General features: G+C 38.9%; 1 protein-coding gene across 4 annotated transcripts in view; it reads right to left on the bottom strand.

Moving 5' to 3' along the window:
* Positions 1-21,283, bottom strand: part of LOC128692768 (high affinity cAMP-specific and IBMX-insensitive 3',5'-cyclic phosphodiesterase 8B) — a 659,454-nt gene that overhangs the window by 42,152 nt on the left and 596,019 nt on the right. For all 4 annotated transcript variants that reach the window (XM_070090034.1, XM_070090035.1, XM_070090036.1 and 1 more), the window contains 2 exons: positions 19,795-19,956; positions 17,259-17,388 (listed from right to left, as the gene is read on the bottom strand). In XM_070090034.1, coding sequence (XP_069946135.1) covers positions 17,259-17,388; positions 19,795-19,956 — 292 coding nt within the window. The remainder of the gene's footprint in view (positions 1-17,258; positions 17,389-19,794; positions 19,957-21,283) is intronic.

Raw genomic sequence — 21,283 nt, 5'->3', positions numbered from 1 at the left:
AAATTTTTTTTTTCATACTTTTGGGTGTCTTGCACGGATTAATTTTATTTCCATTATTTCTTATGGGGAAAATTAATTCGCATAGCGAACATTTCGCATAACGGCCAGCCCTCTTGCACGGATTAAGTTCGCTATGCGGGGGTCCACTGTATTATATAGTACTACATACATGTATAGTGTCGTAAGGCCGACACACACTGATGATTTGTGATGATGATGACAATGACAATGATGATAGTGATGATAGTTAATCATGCAGTTACTGATGACAAGTGAATGGAGGTGATTATATGGAGTGTAACTGCATGGCATGATGAGTCTAGTGCGTGGATTCTGACTCTTCACCACCAGCGTCACTACCGACATCGCTCGAGTCAGAGCTAGCAACGGAGTCAGATTCTGCCACGGGTTGAGGATGAAACGAGGCAGTAGGGGTAGCGGCAGGGTTAGTGGGTGGAGTAGTGGCAGGGTTAGTGGCAGGCTTCCTTGTGAAGAACATTGTGATGCACAACTGAGACTGTTTCCTCTTCATATCTACATTGTTTTGTAGGAAATTATGCTCCTATCAAATTATGCTCCTATTCAAAGCCCTCAACATCGATGGGTCTACATCGTACATAAATTGTTTGAGTTGTGCTATCATTCTCATTACTTGCCCTAGTTTTTCAAGGGCGAGAGCTTGAGGTTCATTGGCCTCAGCAACACTCTCCACTTCTTCATCCTCATTCTCTGCCTGCACAATCTCCAATAACTCTTCATTGTTTAGCTCCAGTGCATGTTCTTCAACCAGTTCTCTCACCTCACCTTCCTGCATGTCCTTGAGCCCTTCACCACCAACTAGCATTGCTAACTCCACAGTCTTCCTCACGGCTTTGTTAACCTCGTTCTAAGGACCAAATCCAACAAAATCACATACACACTCTGGTCACAAAGCTCTCCAACAACCCATCACCATCTGAGGTTGCAAATCCTTGACACTATCATGCACTATTGATAGGCAGTCAGTAATGGTGAATTTCTTCCAGTATTGAGTGACATTCGTATCTGGATGTGCATCCAGCACATTGTGGAGCCTTTGCAATGACCTTTGTGTGTAGTAGACTTTTAATGTAGCTATCACACCCTGAGCAAGAGGTTGTATCAGGTAAGTTGTGTTTGGCGGTATGAACACAACCTCAACATTGTCACACATTCCCTCCAGTCATGGTGGATGACCTGGAGCATTATCAAGAAGCAGGAGGATTTTGTTTGGGAGGCCCTTCTCTTGTAGATAATCCCATACTTCCATCAGGAAGAAGTGGTGAAACCAGTCCATACAGATTACATTGGTGGTCCATGTTTTCAGATTGTGCATCCAGAACACTGGAAGGAGATTCTTGTTGCATCCCTTCAGTGCTCTGGGGTTGGCACATTTATAAATAAATCCTGGATTTATCATGTGCCCAGCACATGATAAATGCACATTAATGCACATAAATGCACATTAATGCACATTAATGCACATAGCATTAATGTGCATCGGTCTTTCACAGCCTTGAACCTTGGCCCAATCATCTCCTCCTTGGCAATGAAGGTCTTGGCAGGCATCATCTTCCAATAGAGCTGTTTCATCCATATTCCACACCTGCTCAGGCATGTATCCCTTCTCATCGATGATTTTTTTCAAAGCGTCAGGGAATGCAGCTGCCAAAACATGATCTGCCAAACTTGATTCTCCACTCATCTTCAGGTTGTGCAGGGAGAACGGTCTCTTAAATTTTTCAAACCATCCTTTACTTGCTAGCAAGTCAGGATGGGTAGGTCCTGCACTGGTGTTAACCTCATCACTAGCCAACGTATCATACAAAGGCTTTCCTTTTACACGAATCACATTGCTGTCTATGGGAATTCCTTTTCTATTTTGGTCTGAAATCCACACAAATAATGCTGACTCCATCTTAAACATACACTTGTGACACTTGCTTGGCTGAGGGAGGAGCAGTAGATGCTAGTGCCACCCTTATCTTGGCCTCATTTTTCCTGATACAGCGCACTGTGCTTTCGTTTGCATTAAATAATTTTCCAATGGCAGAACTGCTCAAATTACCTGCCCTACACTTGTCTAGCAATTTCACCTTCTGCTCCAGATTCATGACTTTCTTTGAGTGTTTAGGTGTTGACTCATCAATAGCAGTTGCTGCTTGCTTGGGGGCCATACTTTCACCATCACACAAACACGATAGGACATACAAACAACACAGACCGACGTGAAGAGTGGCTGGACAATGACTAAGTGAGTGAGTGGCGGGCGGGCTAGCTGCCGGTTGAGGGGGGTCAGAGGGAGGGTAGTAGGGATGCATAGGTGGTGGGAAACAAATATGATTTGGCGGCTGGGAATTCGTGAATGTTCGAAGCCCACGAAAGTGGAAAACACGAATGTTGAGGGAGACCTATATTATTATCTTTCATGGTATGAGTTTGTTTTGGTATGTGTGTGGGAAAGGGGTGACAATGCCATGACTAGCACTGTATGTCTGGAAACTTTCCAAAATTTCAAATGTTTTAAAGTTATTGCATATTTTATATGTACAGCCTCTCCTCACTTAGCGATGTACTTGTTTACTGATGCCTTAGACTTACGACGGGCTCTCTGACCAGTATTTATACCTAAAAATGTATATTAGACCTGATTTTCTCTATTCTGTTTATTTCAATATATAGTACACTACCAGAAATGCTATAAATGGAGCAAAGGTGACATTAATTAAAACAATATCAAAGATGGTTGACACAAACCCACTACCATTATAGTATGCTCCTCACTTACCAACGAATTTGTTGGGATGGGGTGGCCTGACTGGATACCATACTTTCCACACCTGACTTCCTACAAATAAATATGACTCACCTTTCACCCTACATTAAGACTACAAATACAGTGGTACCTCGAGTTTCGGCCATAATTCATTCCAGAAGGCTGTTTGAGTGCTGTTACCAAATGAAGTTGTTCCCATAAGGAATAACGTAGATTAGATTAGTCCGTTTCAGACCCCCAAAAATACACTTACAAAAGCACTTACAATAATACACTTACGTAACTGTTTGAGTTGGGAGCTGTACGAAACTCGGGGTACCACTGTATTTTAAGGTAATTAATGAATGTACTGTACAGGAGGGCCCCACTTAAACGTCGGGTTAGGTTCCAGGCTACCGCCATAAAGCGGAAACCGCCGTAAAGTGGAACACCCTTTTTTTCCACTTACAAATGCATACAAACACTAGATAACAAGTTTACACTAACATATATTATGTTAGCAATAGAACCAGGCATCAAAAAAACAATAAAAAAGTACAATACACACATAGTGCACTCATTACTTACCTTAAAATATTTATAGTCTTAATCTAGGGTGAGACAAGTACTATTTATTGTAAGAAATCAAGTGTGGTATGTATGGTAGTCAGCCAGGCTACCATACCAGGCCACCCCACCCACACATACTATTCTATGATATTTAAGCATCCCAGAGCGATAAAATGTATATACAGTTCACTCATTACTTACCTTAAAATATAGGGTGAGATGAGTAGTATTTATTGTAAAAAATCAAGTGTGGTATGTATGGTAGTCAGCCAGGCTACCATACCAGAGAGAAAGAATGAGTGCATGAGAGAGGACAGGCGCAGAGTTATGTAAACAAACCAGGCGAAGGTAAGTTTTGTAAACAGTGTACACGTCTGGTTTGTGTACAAGTTACATTGTGTACAGGTTGTCTCTACATTGATACGGTAGAATAAATAAAGAAGAACACTCCCATTCTCATGTAACATCATTTTGAGAAGAAATGATGCTCTGAGTGAAGGCAATGGAAGTAAGTCACTCTGACTTTTTTGGGTTATCCTAGGTTCTCTACACATATGTTGTTATGTATTTATGTTATGTATCGTGTTTATTATATAATTTTGAAAAAAATATCATGGATGGATTAATGAAAATGTGTATATTAACGTAATATACAACATTTAATGATACACCGAGCTCAGACAGCGTAAACAAACAAACTGAACAGGTTGTGGATGATCACTCAGTCAGGCGAAATAGACGGTATTAATATGTGTCCAGTTTTAGTTCATTCATGTACATTTGTAAGAGTTTGTGAAACTTTTACCTTATAATATTTTTATTATTATTATAATAATTAAATCACGAAACAAATACTCTTACACTGTGTACAAGTTAGTACAGAATTTAGCTATAAAGTGAAGGCATACGAAAGGAATATTTTTTCTACAGTTATCCCTAGTAACAGGTGACGGGCTAGAGAAAACGTAATTCTTCCGACACTTCTACAAACCGTTTGGTAAACATCTCATATATATTTGTATAAATTTTTATACTGTGGGTGCATGTATCATGTTTGTGTGTTACATAATGTGTTTCTTATATAATTTTGAAAAAAATATCATAGATAGATTAAGGGAAATGTCTATATTAACGTAATATGCGACATTAATGCGCCCAAGAGATTATTATTATTATTATTATTATTATTATTATTATTATTATTATTATTGCATCAAGAGTAGAGAGACTTAGTGATTTTAATGTGTACCTACATGCCAGCACAGTGTGTAAGTTTATTTAGGTACAGGTGTACACAAGTTTAATTATCAAGTACAATACATATAAAATATACAATAACTTTAAAACACTTGAAATTTTGGAAAGTTTCCAGACATAATAAGGAGATGTGCTCAGGGAGAATGTAAACAAACTCGGTGGGCAGCTGTGACCGTATTAGAAAGACAGGTGGGGGGAGCCGTATAGCGAGTTTTGGTCATAATTTGAAATGTCCATATTAGCGGAACGCCGTAAAGCGAACCGCCATAAAGCGGGGCCCTGCTGTATAAGTATCTTATTGCTCTGGGGCACTTACGTGTAGGTGGGGTGGGGTGGGCTGACTTGGCTGGCTACCATAACACCCATACCTGACTTCCTACAAATAAACACGACTCACCTCTCACCCTACATTAAGACTACAAATACATATTTTAAAGTAAGCAATGGATGTACTGTGTGTGTATTTTACTTTTTATTGTTTTTAATGCCAAGCTCTGTTACTAACTTAATATATATTAGAGTAAACTTGTTTTTTTTTTATTTTTTATTATCACACTGGCCGATTCCCACCAAGGCAGGGTGGCCCGAAAAAGAAAAACTTTCACCATCATTCACTCCATCACTGTCTTGCCAGAAGGGTGCTTTACACTACAGTTTTTAAACTGCAACATTAACACCCCTCCTTCAGAGTGCAGGCACTGTACTTCCCATCTCCAGGACTCAAGTCCGGCCTGCCGGTTTCCCTGAACCCCTTCATAAATGTTACTTTGCTCACACTCCAACAGCACATCAAGTATTAAAAACCATTCGTCTCCATTCACTCCTATCAAACACGCTCACGCACGCCTGCTGGAAGTCCAAGCCCCTCGCACACGAAACCTCCTTTACCCCCTCCCTCCAACCTTTCCTAGGCCGACCCCTACCCCGCCTTCCTTCCACTACAGACTGATACACTCTTGAAGTCATTCTGTTTCACTCCATTCTCTCTACATGTCCGAACCACTTCAACAACCCTTCCTCAGCCCTCTGGACAACAGTTTTGGTAATCCCGCACCTCCTCCTAACTTCCAAACTACGAATTCTCTGCATTATATTCACACCACACGTTGCCCTCAGACATGACATCTCCACTGCCTCCAGCCTTCTCCTCACTGCAACATTCATCACCCATGCCTCACACCCATATAAGAGTGTTGGTAAAACGATACTCTTCAACATTCCCCTCTTTGCCTCCAAGGACAAAGTTTTTTGTCTCCACAGACTCCAAAGTGCACCACTCACCCTTTTCCTCTCATCAATTCTATGATTCACCTCATCCTTCATAGACCCATCCGCTGACACGTCCACTCCCAAATATCTGAATACATTCACCTCCTCCATACTCTCTCCCTCCAATCTGATATCCAATCTTTCATCACCTAATATTTTTGTTATCCTCATAACCTTACTCTTTCCTGTATTCACTTTTAATTTTCTTTTTTTGCACACCCTACCAAATTCATCCACCAATCTCTGCAACTTCTCTTCAGAATCTCCCAAGAGCACAGTGTCATCAGCAAAGAGCAACTGTGACAACTCCCACTTTATGTGTGATTCTTTATCTTTTAACTCCACGCCTCGTGTCAAGACCCTCACATTTACTTCTCTTACAACCCCATCTATAAATATATTAAACAACCACGGTGACATCACACATCCTTGTCTAAGGCCTACTTTTACTGGGAAATAATTTCCCTCTTTCCTATGTACTCTAACTTGAGCCTCACTATCCTCGTAAAAACTCTTCACTGCTTTCAGTAACCTACCTCCTACACCATACACCTGCAACATCTGCCACATTGCCCCCCTATCCACCCTGTCATACGCCTTTTCCAAATCCATAAATGCCACAAAGACCTCTTTAGCCTTATCTAAATACTGTTCACTTATATGTTTCACTGTAAACACCTGGTCCACACACCCCCTACCTTTCCTAAAGCCTCCTTGTTCATCTGCTATCCTATTCTCCGCCTTACTTTTAATTCTTTCAATAATAACTCTACCGTACACTTTACCAGGTATACTCAACAGACTTATCCCCCTATAATTTTTGCACTCTTTTGTCCCCTTTGCCTTTATACAAAGGAACTATGCATGCTCTCTGCCATTCTCTAGGTACCTTACCATCTGCCATACATTTATTAAATAATTGCACCAACCACTCCAAAACTATATCCCCACCTGCTTTTAACATTTCTATCTTTATCCCATCAATCCCGGCTGCCTTACCCCCTTTCATTTTACCTACTGCCTCACGAACTTCCCCCACACTCATAACTGGCTCTTCCTCACTCCTACAAGATGTTATTCCTCCTTGCCCTATACACGAAATCACAGCTTCCCTATCTTCATCAACATTTAACAATTTCTCAAAATATTCCCTCCATCTTCCCAATACCTCTAACTTTCCATTTAATAACTCTCCTCTCCTATTTTTAACTGACAAATCCATTTGTTCTCTAGGCTTCCTTAACTTGTTAATCTCACTCCAAAACTTTTTCTTATTTTCAACAAAATTTGTTGATAACATCTCACCCACTCTCTCATTTGCTCTCTTTTTACATTGCTTCACCACTCTCTTAACCTCTCTCTTTTTCTCCATATACTCTTCCCTCCTTGCATCACTTCTACTTTGTAAAAACTTCTCATATGCTAACTTTTTCTCCCTTACTACTCTCTTTACATCATCATTCCACCAATCGCTCCTCTTCCCTCCCGCACCCACTTTCCTGTAACCACAAACTTCTGCTGAACACTAACACTACATTTTTAAACCTACCCCATACCTCTTCGACCCCATTGCCTATGCTCTCATTAGCCCATCTATCCTCCAATAGCTGTTTATATCTTTCCCTAACTGCCTCCTTTTTTAGTTTATAAACCTTCACCTCTCTCTTCCCTGATGCTTCTATTCTCCTTGTATCCCATCTACCTTTTACTCTCAGTGTAGCTACAACTAGAAAGTGATCTGATATATCTGTGTCCCCTCTATAAACATGTACATCCTGAAGTCTACTCAACAGTCTTTTATCTACCAATACATAATCCAACAAACTACTGTCATTTTGCCCTACATCATATCTTGTATACTTATTTATCGTCTTTTTCTTAAAATATGTATTACCTATAACTAAACCCCTTTCTATACAAAGTTCAATCAAAGGGCTCCCATTATCATTTACACCTGGCACCCCAAACTTACCTACCACACCCTCTCTAAAAGTTTCTCCTACTTTAGCATTCAGGTCCCCTACCACAATTACTCTCTCACTTGGTTCAAAGGCTCCTATACATTCACTTAACATCTCCCAAAATCTCTCTCTCTCCTCTGCATTCCTCTCTTCTCCAGGTGCATACACGCTTATTATGACCCACTTCTCGCATCCAACCTTTACTTTAATCCACATAATTCTTGCATTTACACATTCATATTCTCTTTCTCCTTCCATAACTGATCATTCAACATTACTGCTACCCCTTCCTTTGCTCTAACTCTCTCAGATACTCCAGATTTAATCCCATTTATTTCCCCCCACCGAAACTCCCCTACCCCCTTCAGCTTTGTTTCGCTTAGGGCCAGGACATCCAACTTCTTTTCATTCATAACATCAGCAATCATCTGTTTCTTGTCATCTGCACATCCATGCACATTTAAGCATCCCAGTTTTATAAAGTTTTTTCTTCTTCTCTTTTTTAGTAAATGTCTACAGGAGAAGGGGTTACCAGCCCATTGCTCCCGGCATTTTAGTCGCCTCATACGACACGCATGGCTTACGGAGGAAAGATTCTTTTCCACTTCCCCATGGACAATAGAAGAAATAAAGAAGAACAAGAGCTATGTAGAAAAAGGAGAAAAACCTAGATGTATGTATATATATATGCATGTGCATGTCTGTGAAGTGTGACCAAAGTGTAAGTTGGAGTAGCAAGATATCCCTGTTATCTAGCGTGTTTATGAGACAGAAAAAGACACCAGCAATCCTACCATCATGCAAAACATTTACAGGTTTCTGTTTCACAGTCATCTGGCAGGACGGTAGTACTTCTCTGGGTGGTTGCTGTCTACCAACCTACAACTTGTTATCTGGCATTTATAAGTGGAAAAAATAGTCTTCTCCTTTCCGGCAATGTCTGCTTTCCGGCAGTAGCCTGGAACCTAACTTGCAGTATAAGTGGGGCCCTATTATACATGCCTATGATAAAGTTTAATTGATGAATTTTGCACAATACGTCAATAATTAGCCCTTTTTCACTGATAGGAAGCACTTAGGCATTGAAAAACTGTCATCATTGCTACTTTTGCACTTTGGTGTCATTAGGGGTTCTTGTGGCTAAAGCTTTCACTTCACATGGCGAGGGTCTGGGTTCGATTCCCAGCCAGGGTGGAAACAATGGGTGTGTTTCTTTACACTTGTTGTCTATGCTCACGGATCAGTAAAATGGTATCTGGGTGTTAGTCAACTGGTGTGGGTCACATCCTGGGACACCGACCTAATTTAAATGCTCTACATAACAAGGGGCTTTCTATATAACAGTATGTCAGCTAGGCCTGTATACCTTGTACATGTATATATATGTGTAGTAAATAAAGATATTATATTATTAAGCAAAATTAAGGGTTATTTTCAGGCCAGGGAAAACTGCAGATAACTGAAACAACAGAAACCAGACTCGTGGGTATGGCGGTCCTACTGTACAGCCTCTCCTCACTTACAGATGGATTTCCATTCCTAAGACCACGTCAGTAAACGAAGTCATTGCTAATTGAGGAATTGCCCCTTACTGACACTTAAAGTGTCACCACCCAAAATTAAAACATTCAGTTTTATGTTTGCTGGGAAATTCCTTCAACCTGTTTATCATTAACGGTAATACAACATAAAATAAGTCAGTGACTTACTTCTGAGATATTCCAGGGAACACAAGCATAGATGATTACTTGGGAATTTTTTTTTTTCGAGAAAATCGCACCCTTTTCAGTCTTCACATAGGATAAGAGTGATCTATAGTTACCCTTCAGGCGCATAGCCCATAACATTTTCTGTAATGGTCGAGGTCATTTTTTTTTTTATCCCTCCCCACCCTCCACCCTTCAATACCTCTCTATATAATGTCAGTGTTTATTAATTTGGGCATCTTTATCATGCTTCTACTTAATTTATGTTATACTTAATATTATTCTGGAATAAATATGATAGGTAAATAACCTTGTTGCTTGGGTAGTGCTGGGGATGGGTTCAGCAAATATTTTTGTTAGTGGGTTGGATCTGAGATAAGAACATATGAAAGAAAGAACACTGCAACAGGCCTACTGACCCATGCAGAGCAGGTCCATGTCCCCCCTCCTCCCTGGATTAGCCCAATGGCCTGCCCAGTCTGGTCACCTCCGCTCAAGGAAGGAGCATGGCACCAGACTCAGCAGCATAAGCTAGTCAGGTCCAACTCACGCCCACTCATGTATTTATCTAACCTATTTTTAAAACTACACAATGTTTTAGCCTCAATAACTGTACTCGGGAGTTTGTTCCACTCATCTACAACTCTATTACCAAACCGGTGCTTTCCTATATCCTTCCTGAATCTGAATTTTTCCAACTTGAAACCACTGCTGCGAGTCCTGTCTTGGCTGGGAATTTTCAGCACGCTATTTACATCTCCTTTATTTATTCCTGTTTTCCATTTATACACCTCAATCATATCCCCCCTAATTCTACATCTTTCAAGAGAGTGCAGATTCATGGCCCTCAGTTTATCCTCATAGGGAAGATTTCTGATACATGGGATCATCTTTGTCATCCTCCTCTGTACGTTTTCCAGAGCATTTATATCCATTCTGTAATATGGTGACCAGAACTGAGCAGCATAGTCTAAATGAGGCCTAACCAAGGATATATAGAGTTGAAGAACAACCTGAGGACTTCTATTATTTATACTTCTAGGTATGAAGCCAAGAATTCTGTTAGCTTTATTGCAAACTGTTGTCTTGGTTTTAGATTACTGCTAACCAGAACTCCTAAACCCTTTTTGCAATCAGTAGTATTAAGATCTACAGTATTTAGTTTATATGTCGCATGGTTATTTTCCTGTCCATCATTTAGAACTTTGCATTTGTCTATATTAAACTACATCTGCCACTTCTCTGACCATTGCATCAGTCTATTCAAATCATCCTGGAGTGTTCTGGTGTCCTTATTAGAATGAATTGGACGGCCTATTTTGGTGTCATCAGCAAATTTGCTTATGTCGCTATTTATTCCCTCATCTATGTCGTTTATGTAAATTGCGAACAACAACCGGCCCAACACTGACCCCTGAGGAACACCGCTTGTGATGTGACCCCATTCTGATTTCTCCCCATTTATGCAAACTCTCTGCTGCCTATTTGTCAGCCATACCTCTACCCAGGAAAAAATTTCTCCTCCTATTCCGTGTGTCTCAAGTTTCCTCAATAGCCTCTGATGTGGAACTCTATCAAAAGCCTTACTGAAGTCCATATACACAATATCATATTCATTACCATGATCTACCTCCTCAAACACATTAGTGAAAAAAGTTAGTAAATTCGTAAGACAGGACGCCCCTTTGTAAAACCGTGTTGAGATTCATTAATCAATCTGTGCCTATCAAGATGGCTACGAATTGCTTCGGCAATTATTGATTCCATAAATTTTCCCACTATGGAGGTAAGGCTTACTGGTCTATAGTTCGAAGCTAAGGACCTGTCACCTGCCTTGTAAATAGGTATTACATTTGCCATTTTCCACTTATCACTACAAACTGGCATAGTGCCTGATATGTTAAAAAGATTAGCCAAAGGTATGCTAAGTTCCTCTTTACATTCCTTTAATACCCTTGCAAACAGTTCATCAGGGCCTGGGGATTTGTTAGGTTTTAGTTTCTCTATTTGTCTGAGGATCATGTCACTAGGTACTGCAATCGTACATAGTTTATCATCATCCTGTTCTACATGATCTATTATTTCAGTGATCTTTGTTGGCAAGAACCAAGTCAACCAGATTGTTTCCTCTAGTTGGTTCCATCACAACCTGTTCTAAAAAGCAATCCTGAACTGTATCAAGAAAGTCACTAGACTCAAGATTTCCTGTCATATTGTTCCAATCAATTTGTCTAAAGTTAAAATCTCCCATTATCACAACATTTTCATATCAAGATGCCTTATGAATTTCGTCCCATAACAACTTACTGCACTCCCTATCAAGGTTTGGGGGCCTATAAATCACACCCAAAATTAATTTGTCACGACCCTCGAGAAACTGTAGCCAAACAGATTCTGTGTTCGATATTTCTAATCTTATATCATGATTAAGACAACAATTTAAATTTCCTCTGCCATACATCGCCACTCCACCACCCTTCCTGTTGACCCTATCAGTGTGGAATAGTTTATAACCCTGCATGTTGCATTCAGAAGGCATTTCTCTATCTTTCAGGTTGAACCAGGTCTCTGTTATACCAATAATACCTATATTACTTAGAGGTAGAAGGTTGGTAGACAGCAACCGCCCAGGGAGGTACTACCGTCCTGCCAAATGAGTGTAAAACGAAAGCCTGTAATTGTTTTACATGATGGTAGGATTTCTGGTGTCCTTTTTTCTGTCTTATGAACATGCAAGATTTCAGGTACATTTTGCTACTTCTACGTACATTTAGGTCACACTACACATACATGTACAAGCATATATATACACACCCCTCTGGGTTTTCTACTATTTTCTTTCTAGTTCTTGTTTATTTCCTCTTGTCTCCATGAGGACGTGGAACAGAATTCTTCCTCCGTAAGCCATGCGTGTTGTAAGAGGTGACTAAAATGCCAGGAGCAAGGGGCTAGTAACCCCTTCTCCTGTATGAATTACTAAATTTGAAAAGGGAAACTTTTGTTTTTCTTTTTGGGCCACCCTGCCTTGGTGGGATACGGCCAGTTTGTTGAAAGAAGAAAGAAGATCTATATTACTTACACTTGCAAGTAATCTTAGCTCATCTATCTTATTTCTTAGACTCCTACTATTTGTATAGTAAACCTTAAGGGAGCTAGTCACTCATTGCCCTCTGCTCTCTCTCTTTGTTTGTTGATCAACTGATTTGCCATTCCTAGATGGACCTGCCAAATATGGACCAGTAGGCCTGTTACAGTGTTCCTCCTTTCCTATGTTTTTATATAAACTATTATGCTCTTCAAACATCTCTGCTCACTTTTTACTATGCTCTAATCTATTCATAACTCACCTATGGTATCTGTTCATGAGTATAACCAACAGCTGATCATTTTAAACCTGTTGTTACTCAATAAAAACCAACTCTTGGAACAATTGCTCATTCAGTCTGCAGGCAAAATAACCCCCTCCCCCTTCCCTATTCAAAAGTTTAGATCTGCCTAACATGCACAATATTCACACTTTTTAATGTGCTATGTTTACAGGAAACTCAATACAAACATTAACCCAAAGCCTAAATTCTATCCAGAGAACTGCAATCCAACACACAGACGCAATATGAGGAATGAATGTTTCTTTGACTTTCCAAGTGTACAACTCAATTTGTACAAGAGTGGTATGCAATACCAACAAGATGAAATTTAGACACGTGAAACATCTGGGTATCTTTATTGTAGACATTTCACCATCCAGTGGATTTATCAATACAAATTCTAGGACATAATTTGAAGACAATAGAACTATATACAGAAGATGAGGTAATCAGTCCCTCAGCCTTGGAGTTGGTATGGAGAGCACCGTGGTCATGGAGATTCTCGAGCAAAGGCAAGGAGGCCAGCGCTTATATACCGATGCCAGGTGGAAAGGGACATGTAGCAGATGAGGGCATAGTCACTGGTAGGCGGGATTCCCCAGCGGAAGTAGGTCAGACCCAAAGAGATGAGTTAACTGTAGTAGTAGGTTATGTACATGTCCTCAGAATCAAGATTCCATGATGTTGCAGTGTCTGACAAGTTGTACAATTTCAACACCCCAATGCAACCACTCCATAAAATGAAGGTCATTGAACCAATGTAATTTCAATGTTATTTATTTGTAATTGACCAATTATTCATTTGTAACCTGTCTCGCCATAATTTTGACTGTAATGAACTACCCAAGCTATACTAGGTCTAGATGTAAGTACAATGGACCCTTGGCTAACAGTATCAATCTGTTCCCGAGAGCTCATCGCTAGACGAAATTATCGTTAGCCAAATCAATTTTCCCCATGAGAAATAATGTAAATCCAATTAATCCATTCCAGACAGCCAAAAGTATTAAAAAAAATAATATTTTTTAATGAAATATACATTTCCCTACAAAGAAAACAATGAGACATGCACAATAACTATATAAATAAATGTTAAAATGACACTTACCTTTATTGAAGAGTATTGATGTGTGATGAGACACTTTTTCTTGAACACACTGGGATTTTCAGAGTGATACATGAGTAAAGACTTCATTTGCAATCCCCACTAGCATTACAAGAAAACAAGAAAGTTAGCCTGTCTTTCATAGGCCTGTGTCCTGGGAGTGCTTTTCCTCCTGAGTAATGTAGGTCCTGTTTGGCATTTTCTTCCAGAATAGGCCTGTTTCGTCACAATTAAACACTTGTTGGGGTGGGGTTGGAATTTTTCAGCTTCACCACGTCTTATCACACTGTGTATGCCACTATGATTCTTAAATCTCTCAAACCAACCTTTGCTGGCCTTAAATTCACCAATATGAGCACTAGTTCCAAGCATTTTTTCCTGTTCACCTGGGTGTTAGTTGACTGGTGTGGGTCGCATCCTGGGGGACAAGATTAAGGACCCCAATGGATATAAGTTATAGTTCTCGATGACTGACTGACTTTCTTGGGTTATCCTGGGTGGCTAACCCTCTGGGGTTAATTGTTTCTCAGTAATTGTTTCTCATTAAGCCACACCAACAACAGCCTCCACATCTTCAAGTAGTACAGCTGACGGTGGTGCAGCAACAGCTGATGGTGCAGCAGCAGCTGACCGTGGAACGATAGTATTTCAATAGTATTTCTCACCCTTTTTACCACAGGGTTGGCACTAGAAGCTTTCTTTGGGCCCATGGTGGCTTATTTAGCAGTTACAAGCACTATAAACAATGGAATAATACAAAATGTATCGAATGTATGCATGAAATTGGCCACCCTGGCTTGTAAACAATTATGGCAGGGCAGCTGAGGCACTCAGGCTGGATGGACAGGTTCAGGACGAATCACGTTGGGCGAGTTTTTTATCGTTAGCCAGGCCAAAATTTTTACGCTCAAACGCTTCGTTGGGCGGATTTAACGTTATGTGATGCGTTCGTTAGCCGAGGGTCCACCGTAGCATTAATGTCTTATGATCAGTTTGCCTGAAATGAATTTGAATAATTTGTAGCTTTCTTATGAGTCTAATATTGTGTTGAATTATATCTGTAATATAATAAAATCAAATTCAAAATATAATAATTCTGAATGTACAAAAACTGTAATTCTTCATAGGAAAGTAGAAAAGAATCATTCTGCCAAAAGCCATGTGTATTTTAAGCGGTGACTAAAATGCCGGGAGCAAGGGGCTAGTAACCCCTTCTCCTGTATAAATTACTAAATGTAAAAAGAAAAACTTCTGTTTTTTCTTTTTGGTTTCTTTCACTGTAATTTATATTTCTCATAAGGAATAAATAATTTTAAATATTCTGGAAGGTAATTTGGGTAATGAGGATCATTTTACACACTATAGAACAAAAAACCCTTATCCTTCATCAAAGGAAAACAATAATGATATATATGATAGCAAAACCAACAGAATTTTGCAACAAATGTTTTAAATACTACATCCAAATCCTCTTAACACATTTAGGTGATTGATATGTGGAGAAGATTGAATATTACTCCATCAAGGAAGGCAAGGGAAGGTTGAACATTACATCACTCCATCAAGGAAGCCAGGGGAAGGCTGAACATTAGATTACTCCATCCTGGAAGGCAGGGGAAGGTTGAACATTAGATTACTCCATCCTGGAAGGCAGGGGAAGGTTGAACATTAGATTACTCCATCCTGGAAGGCAGGGGAAGGTTGAACATTAGATCATGGCATCAAGGAAGGTAGGGAAAGGTCGAACATTAGATCACTCCATCTTGGAAGGCAGAGGAACGCTGAACATTAGATCACTCTATCTTGGAAGGCAGGGGAAGATTGATCATTACATCACACCATCATGGAATGCAGGGGAAGGTTGAACATTAGATCATGGCATCAAGGAAGGTAGGGAAAGGTTGAACATTGCTTCACTCCATCCAGGAAGGCAGGGGGAAGGTTGAACATTACATCACTCCATCAAGGAAGGCAGGGGAAGGTTGAACATTAATTCACTCCATCAAGGAAGGCAGGGGAAAGTTGAACATTAGATCATGGCATCAAGGAAGGCAGGGGAAAGCTGAACATTAGATCATGGCATCAAGGAAGGAAGGAAGGGAAAGCTGAACATTAGATCATGGCATCAAGGAAGGCAGAGAAAGGTTGAACATTGCTTCACTTTCTCAAGGAAGGCAGGGGAAGGTTAAACATTACTTCACTCCATCAAATAAAGCATCTAGTGTAATAATGCTGAATGTAATATTTTTTTTTTCTGGTGATCTGGCTGCATCCCACAGAGGCAGGATGACCTAAAAAGAAAAACAAATGTTTCTCTTTTTAACTTTAGTAATGTATATAGAAGGGGTTACTAGCCCCTTGCTCCCGGCATTTTAGTTGCCTCTTATGACATGCATGGATTATGGAGGAAGAATTCTGTTCCACTTTCCCATGAAGATAAGTGGAAATAAACAAGAACAAGAACTAGTAAGAAAATAGAAGAAAACCCAGAGGGGTGTATTTTTTTTTTTCAACACATTGGTCATCTCCCACCGAGGCAGGGTGACCCAAAAAAGAAAGAAAATCCCCAAAAAGAAAATACTTTCATCATCATTCAACACTTTCACCTCACTCATACATAATCACTGTCTTTGCAGAGGTGCTCAGATATGACAGTATCTGCATGTGTAGTATGACCTAAGTGTAAGTAGAAGTAGCAAGGTGTACCTGAAATCTTGCATGTTTATGAGACAGAAAAAAAGACACCAGCAATCCTACCATCATGTAAAGCAATTACACGTTCCATTTTACACTGACTTGACAGGATGGTAGTGCCTCCCTGGGTAGTTGCTGTCTACCAACCTACTACCTAGGATTCTAATAATTCTTTCGTTCTTTCAACACACCGGCCGTATCCCGCCGAGGCGGGGTGGCTCAAAAGGAAAAACCAAAGTTTCTCCTTTCAAATTTAGTAATATATACAAGAACTAGAAAGAAAATAGAAGAAAACCCAGAGGGGTATGTATATATAAGCTTGTACATGTATGTGTAGTGTGACCTAAGTGTAAGTAGAAGTAGCAAGACGTACCTGAAATCTTGCATGTTCATGAGACAGAAAAAAGGACACCAGCAATCCTACCATCATGTAAAACATTTACAGGTTTCCGTTTTACACTCACTTGGCAAGACGGTAGTACCTCCCTGGGCGGTTGCTGTTTACCAACCTACTACCTAGGATTCTAATAATTATATTATTTAAAAGCATCTCACCATCCCATGCATCAAACATGTCATTGATGAAGTAATCAATGAAGCCAATCTGAGACTTGGGGATAGAGCACGTGGTGCGGTCAAACTGTGGCATCACAATCGGCAGGTTACGCTTCTTCTCCTCCTCTGTCTGTTGGAAAATAGAAAACTGCATGTTAGTTTATATAAAAATTTTCCTTGATGAGGATGAGTTTAGGAAACACATTATTCATTCATGAATATCATCTAATAGGCACATAGAGGAGAAGTGTGATACTTCAGACAGTAAGGTGGTTCAGTCATCCAAATTCATAAAATTTGATTATTCAACACTTTTGCTGAAATAATCTCACAAATAATTTTAATTTTTTACAATTTTTTTTTTTTGAAGGTGAAGTCTGAAAAGAACAATGCCTTTTTTGTCTACTGCAATATACAGAAAAGGTAATATTTAATGCTTAAACTGTCCAAACATAGATCTACGTTCACTCGCATAACACTCCGAATATTTTGAAAAAAAAAAAAAAAGTTTTTTTTTTTTTTAAATGAAGAGTTCATTTTTCTACATGTTATAGGATAAAAAAAATTTAGGGTCAGTACTTACCAAGATATACACCCGCGAAGTTGGCGCTGGATGCTCACCTGACAGCAACATCAAGTCCTGCCACTTGTAGTGTTGCTGATATACCTTTTTTCTCATTTTTATTTTAATTTATATAATTTTTATTTTCTGATAATTACAATTTATAATAGTTCTTGTGATTTCATAGCCAATCTTTGTTTTGACACTAATACATATTAGGTACTGAAATAGTACTGAAATCTCTGTTCACAATAATGTTTACCACTGAATATATCATTGCTTAGGTTAATCTTAAGTTAATTTTAAGCCTGCCCATAATGCTCTGCATACAAGGGGCTTTGGCATGTTACACTTAACCACTGTATTTTTTTGTACTTCAATGTATTATGTTCAAATAAATAAATAAATAAATAAATAAATAAATAAATAAATAAATAAATAAATAGTCACAATCACTCCAACAGGTGAACATTTTCACCTGCCTTGGCCATTTACTATTGTCTAGAAATATATACAAAGTATTTATAGGTCTCAGCAATGTTTTAGACACACTGGAGTATATATTAAACTCCTTGAAGCATGGTGTTATGATGAGTGTCAGTAAACTGCTGACAGTGCAGTGACACTTGATGAACGTGTACTGCTCCAGGGAACCCTGACTATTTGTGTCTGTCTGTCTGTCTATCTGTGTCTGTCTGTATCTAGCTCTGCTTATCTGTCTGTATCTAGCTCAACTTATCTGTCTTTCTGTCTGCCTGTGTGTGTCTGTCTTCCCATCTGCTTGTTTCTCTGTCTCTGGGAACAGCTTGTAAACCTGTTGGTTTATGAGCCGCTCCTTGATTCCTGAGCAAGTCTTATATCTATAAGCACTGTATAGCACTTTGCCTGGAATTTGGGGGTTATCCTAGGTAATTTACACTATGTATAATAACTGTACTTATGTGCACCTATAACAGAGATAGATATATAGACAGAGACAAATTGACAGAGACAGATACAGACAGAGAGATGGCGAAAGTCAGTCAGCCAGTTAGCCAGCCACCTAGCCAGCCAGCCTGCTGAATACCTATTACACATGTTCCAGAATCATTTCTCTTAGGGCATAGGTTATTGGACATTCTGGCAGGATGATACTACCAGTGGTATAAGAAATGAAAGGATGTTGCACAAATGTTGCAGAAGATTTTTTATATTTCCTCAACCACTTGCGGCCACATCCATCTCAAAGCCACTAAACTCTGGGTCAACATCAGTATTAATATGACATGACATCAGTGAATCCCTGGTGTTTGCCACGCCATTTGCTCTAGCTGGCATTCAATTGAACTGGTGCTCCCACAAGGTACTAAGTAGTCCCAGATTTTTTATTTTTTTAATACTGCACACACTGAGTGTTAAGACCCATTCTATACTGACCAGGCATCTCAGGCCAAGCATGCCAAATTTGGAGGCAGGAAAAATAAAACGTAGATCTACGTTTGGAGCACCAGCGGTACAAACATAAATCTACGTTTGGACAGTTTAAGGGTTAAAGTTATATGAAACAGTGTAGCCAAAACAATGTGCAATATGTTTGATAAAATGAGGTACAAATTCAATATAGTATAAGCATGAGGGCAACTATGCAGCAAAGAACTAACCACCTCACACATCAACATGGTGATCACATTCAACATTATATTTTGCTGTATCTTACTGCGTACACATGGCATATACTTAATTATGCATTACACATATTTCTTTTTGTTTTAAATTTTTAAGAGAAAATGAGAAGCATATATTTCTTTTCTGCAGTATACAGATAATGTAGTTTACATGTAATAATATATTGTTGGGTACAAAAGAAAGCCACTACCATGCAATGGTATTAATAAAGGAAAATACTTAAATTATATTATACAACTTTTTATTCACTTTTATAATACGTACTAATGGTTATTAATAGGTAAAAAAATACTCAAAGAGTATTCTTACCTGACTGAAGTATTCATTAGCGATGCGATGAGCCCAGTCACGGTACAAGTGAAGCGGACGAACTGGGTTACTTACATCGGCACACTTGATCATCATACGCTTGATTATAACTAAGTTTTCAGGAGTACCAAAGGACATCAGGTCAGGAGAATCTCTTGCATCCTACAATGATAATTAATTCATCTTATTTGCATTATACATCCCTTACGATGCAAGTTTACTGTATACCATATAAAAAATATTAAATTTTTAATTTTTATAATGTAACAAGTTATTTAATTATACATTAGTGTTATCCTCATTATTAGTTAGCCTTAGTACTGCACATAAATGACAGCTGTCAGAATGCACTTCCTGGTTGAGTGTTGTCTACTTGCCTCCAACATTTTTATAAAGTAGGGTCTCGCTTTACAGCGTTTTGCCTTACAGCATTCTGCTAATACAGACATTTCAAATTATGACCAAAACTCACCATACGGCTCCCCCACCTGACTTTCTAATACGGTCACTGCACCCCATCTGGTTTGTTTACTTTCTCTGTGAGGGTGAGCACCGCATCTCTCCATTATGTCTGGAAACTTTCCAAAATTTCAAGTGTTTAAAAGTTATTTCATGTTTCATATATATGTGTACTCTGATAATTATACTTATGTGTACATGTACCTTAATAAACTTACACATCGTGCTGGCATGCAGGTACACATTAAAATCACTAAGAGTGTCTTATTATTCTTTAGGATGCCATTTTAATAATGATAATAATAATAATACAAAATAATAATCATTCTGAGGTGCATTAACCCTTTCAGGGTCCAGAGGCTGAATTTCAAAGTGTGCACCAGGGTCCAAGAATTTTCAAAAAACAAATTTTGTTAATTTTTCTTATGAAATGGTGGAGAAATTTTTTCTGAAGGTGCTAAAACAAAAAATACGAAATTTTATGAAAAACTGATGAAATTATGCTCTCGCAAATTTTGATGTGTCAGCGATATTCACGCATCTACGATTTTGCCAACTTTGACTCCCATTTTAGGCCAGTTACATTATTCCAGTCAACCAAATTCTTAGCTATTTCACTAGTATTACTTCTATTCTATCGACTGAGCACAAGAATTTGCCAAGTCAACTGTTTCAACTACAAAATAAAGTGATCAGAAATTGGTAATTTTGCCAATTTAATGCAAAGTTCAAAATACTACAATTTCAAAATAGGGTCCAGAATAAACAATGCAGGCATTCCTGGCACTAAACTAACATTTCCTCTGCTCATTAGTTACATTTTCAGGCTTTACTAATGAATTCCATTTTTATTTTTTATTCACATAATGAATTTTTATTCAAACCAAAAAAATATTAGATTTACTGTTATGCAATATTGTAATAATTGTATAAATAATATCACCACATTTGTGAACGTATATTAGACCCACCAGCAGGCGTGTATTAGACATGTGAGGTCATTTGTTTACTCTTGAACATCGGCAAAAAT

This window comes from Cherax quadricarinatus, chromosome 30 (genome assembly GCF_038502225.1).
Source record: "Cherax quadricarinatus isolate ZL_2023a chromosome 30, ASM3850222v1, whole genome shotgun sequence".
Taxonomy (NCBI): domain Eukaryota; kingdom Metazoa; phylum Arthropoda; class Malacostraca; order Decapoda; family Parastacidae; genus Cherax; species Cherax quadricarinatus.
The sequence above is the reverse complement of the archived record's forward strand: the minus strand, read 5'-3'. Positions and strand labels throughout refer to the sequence as shown.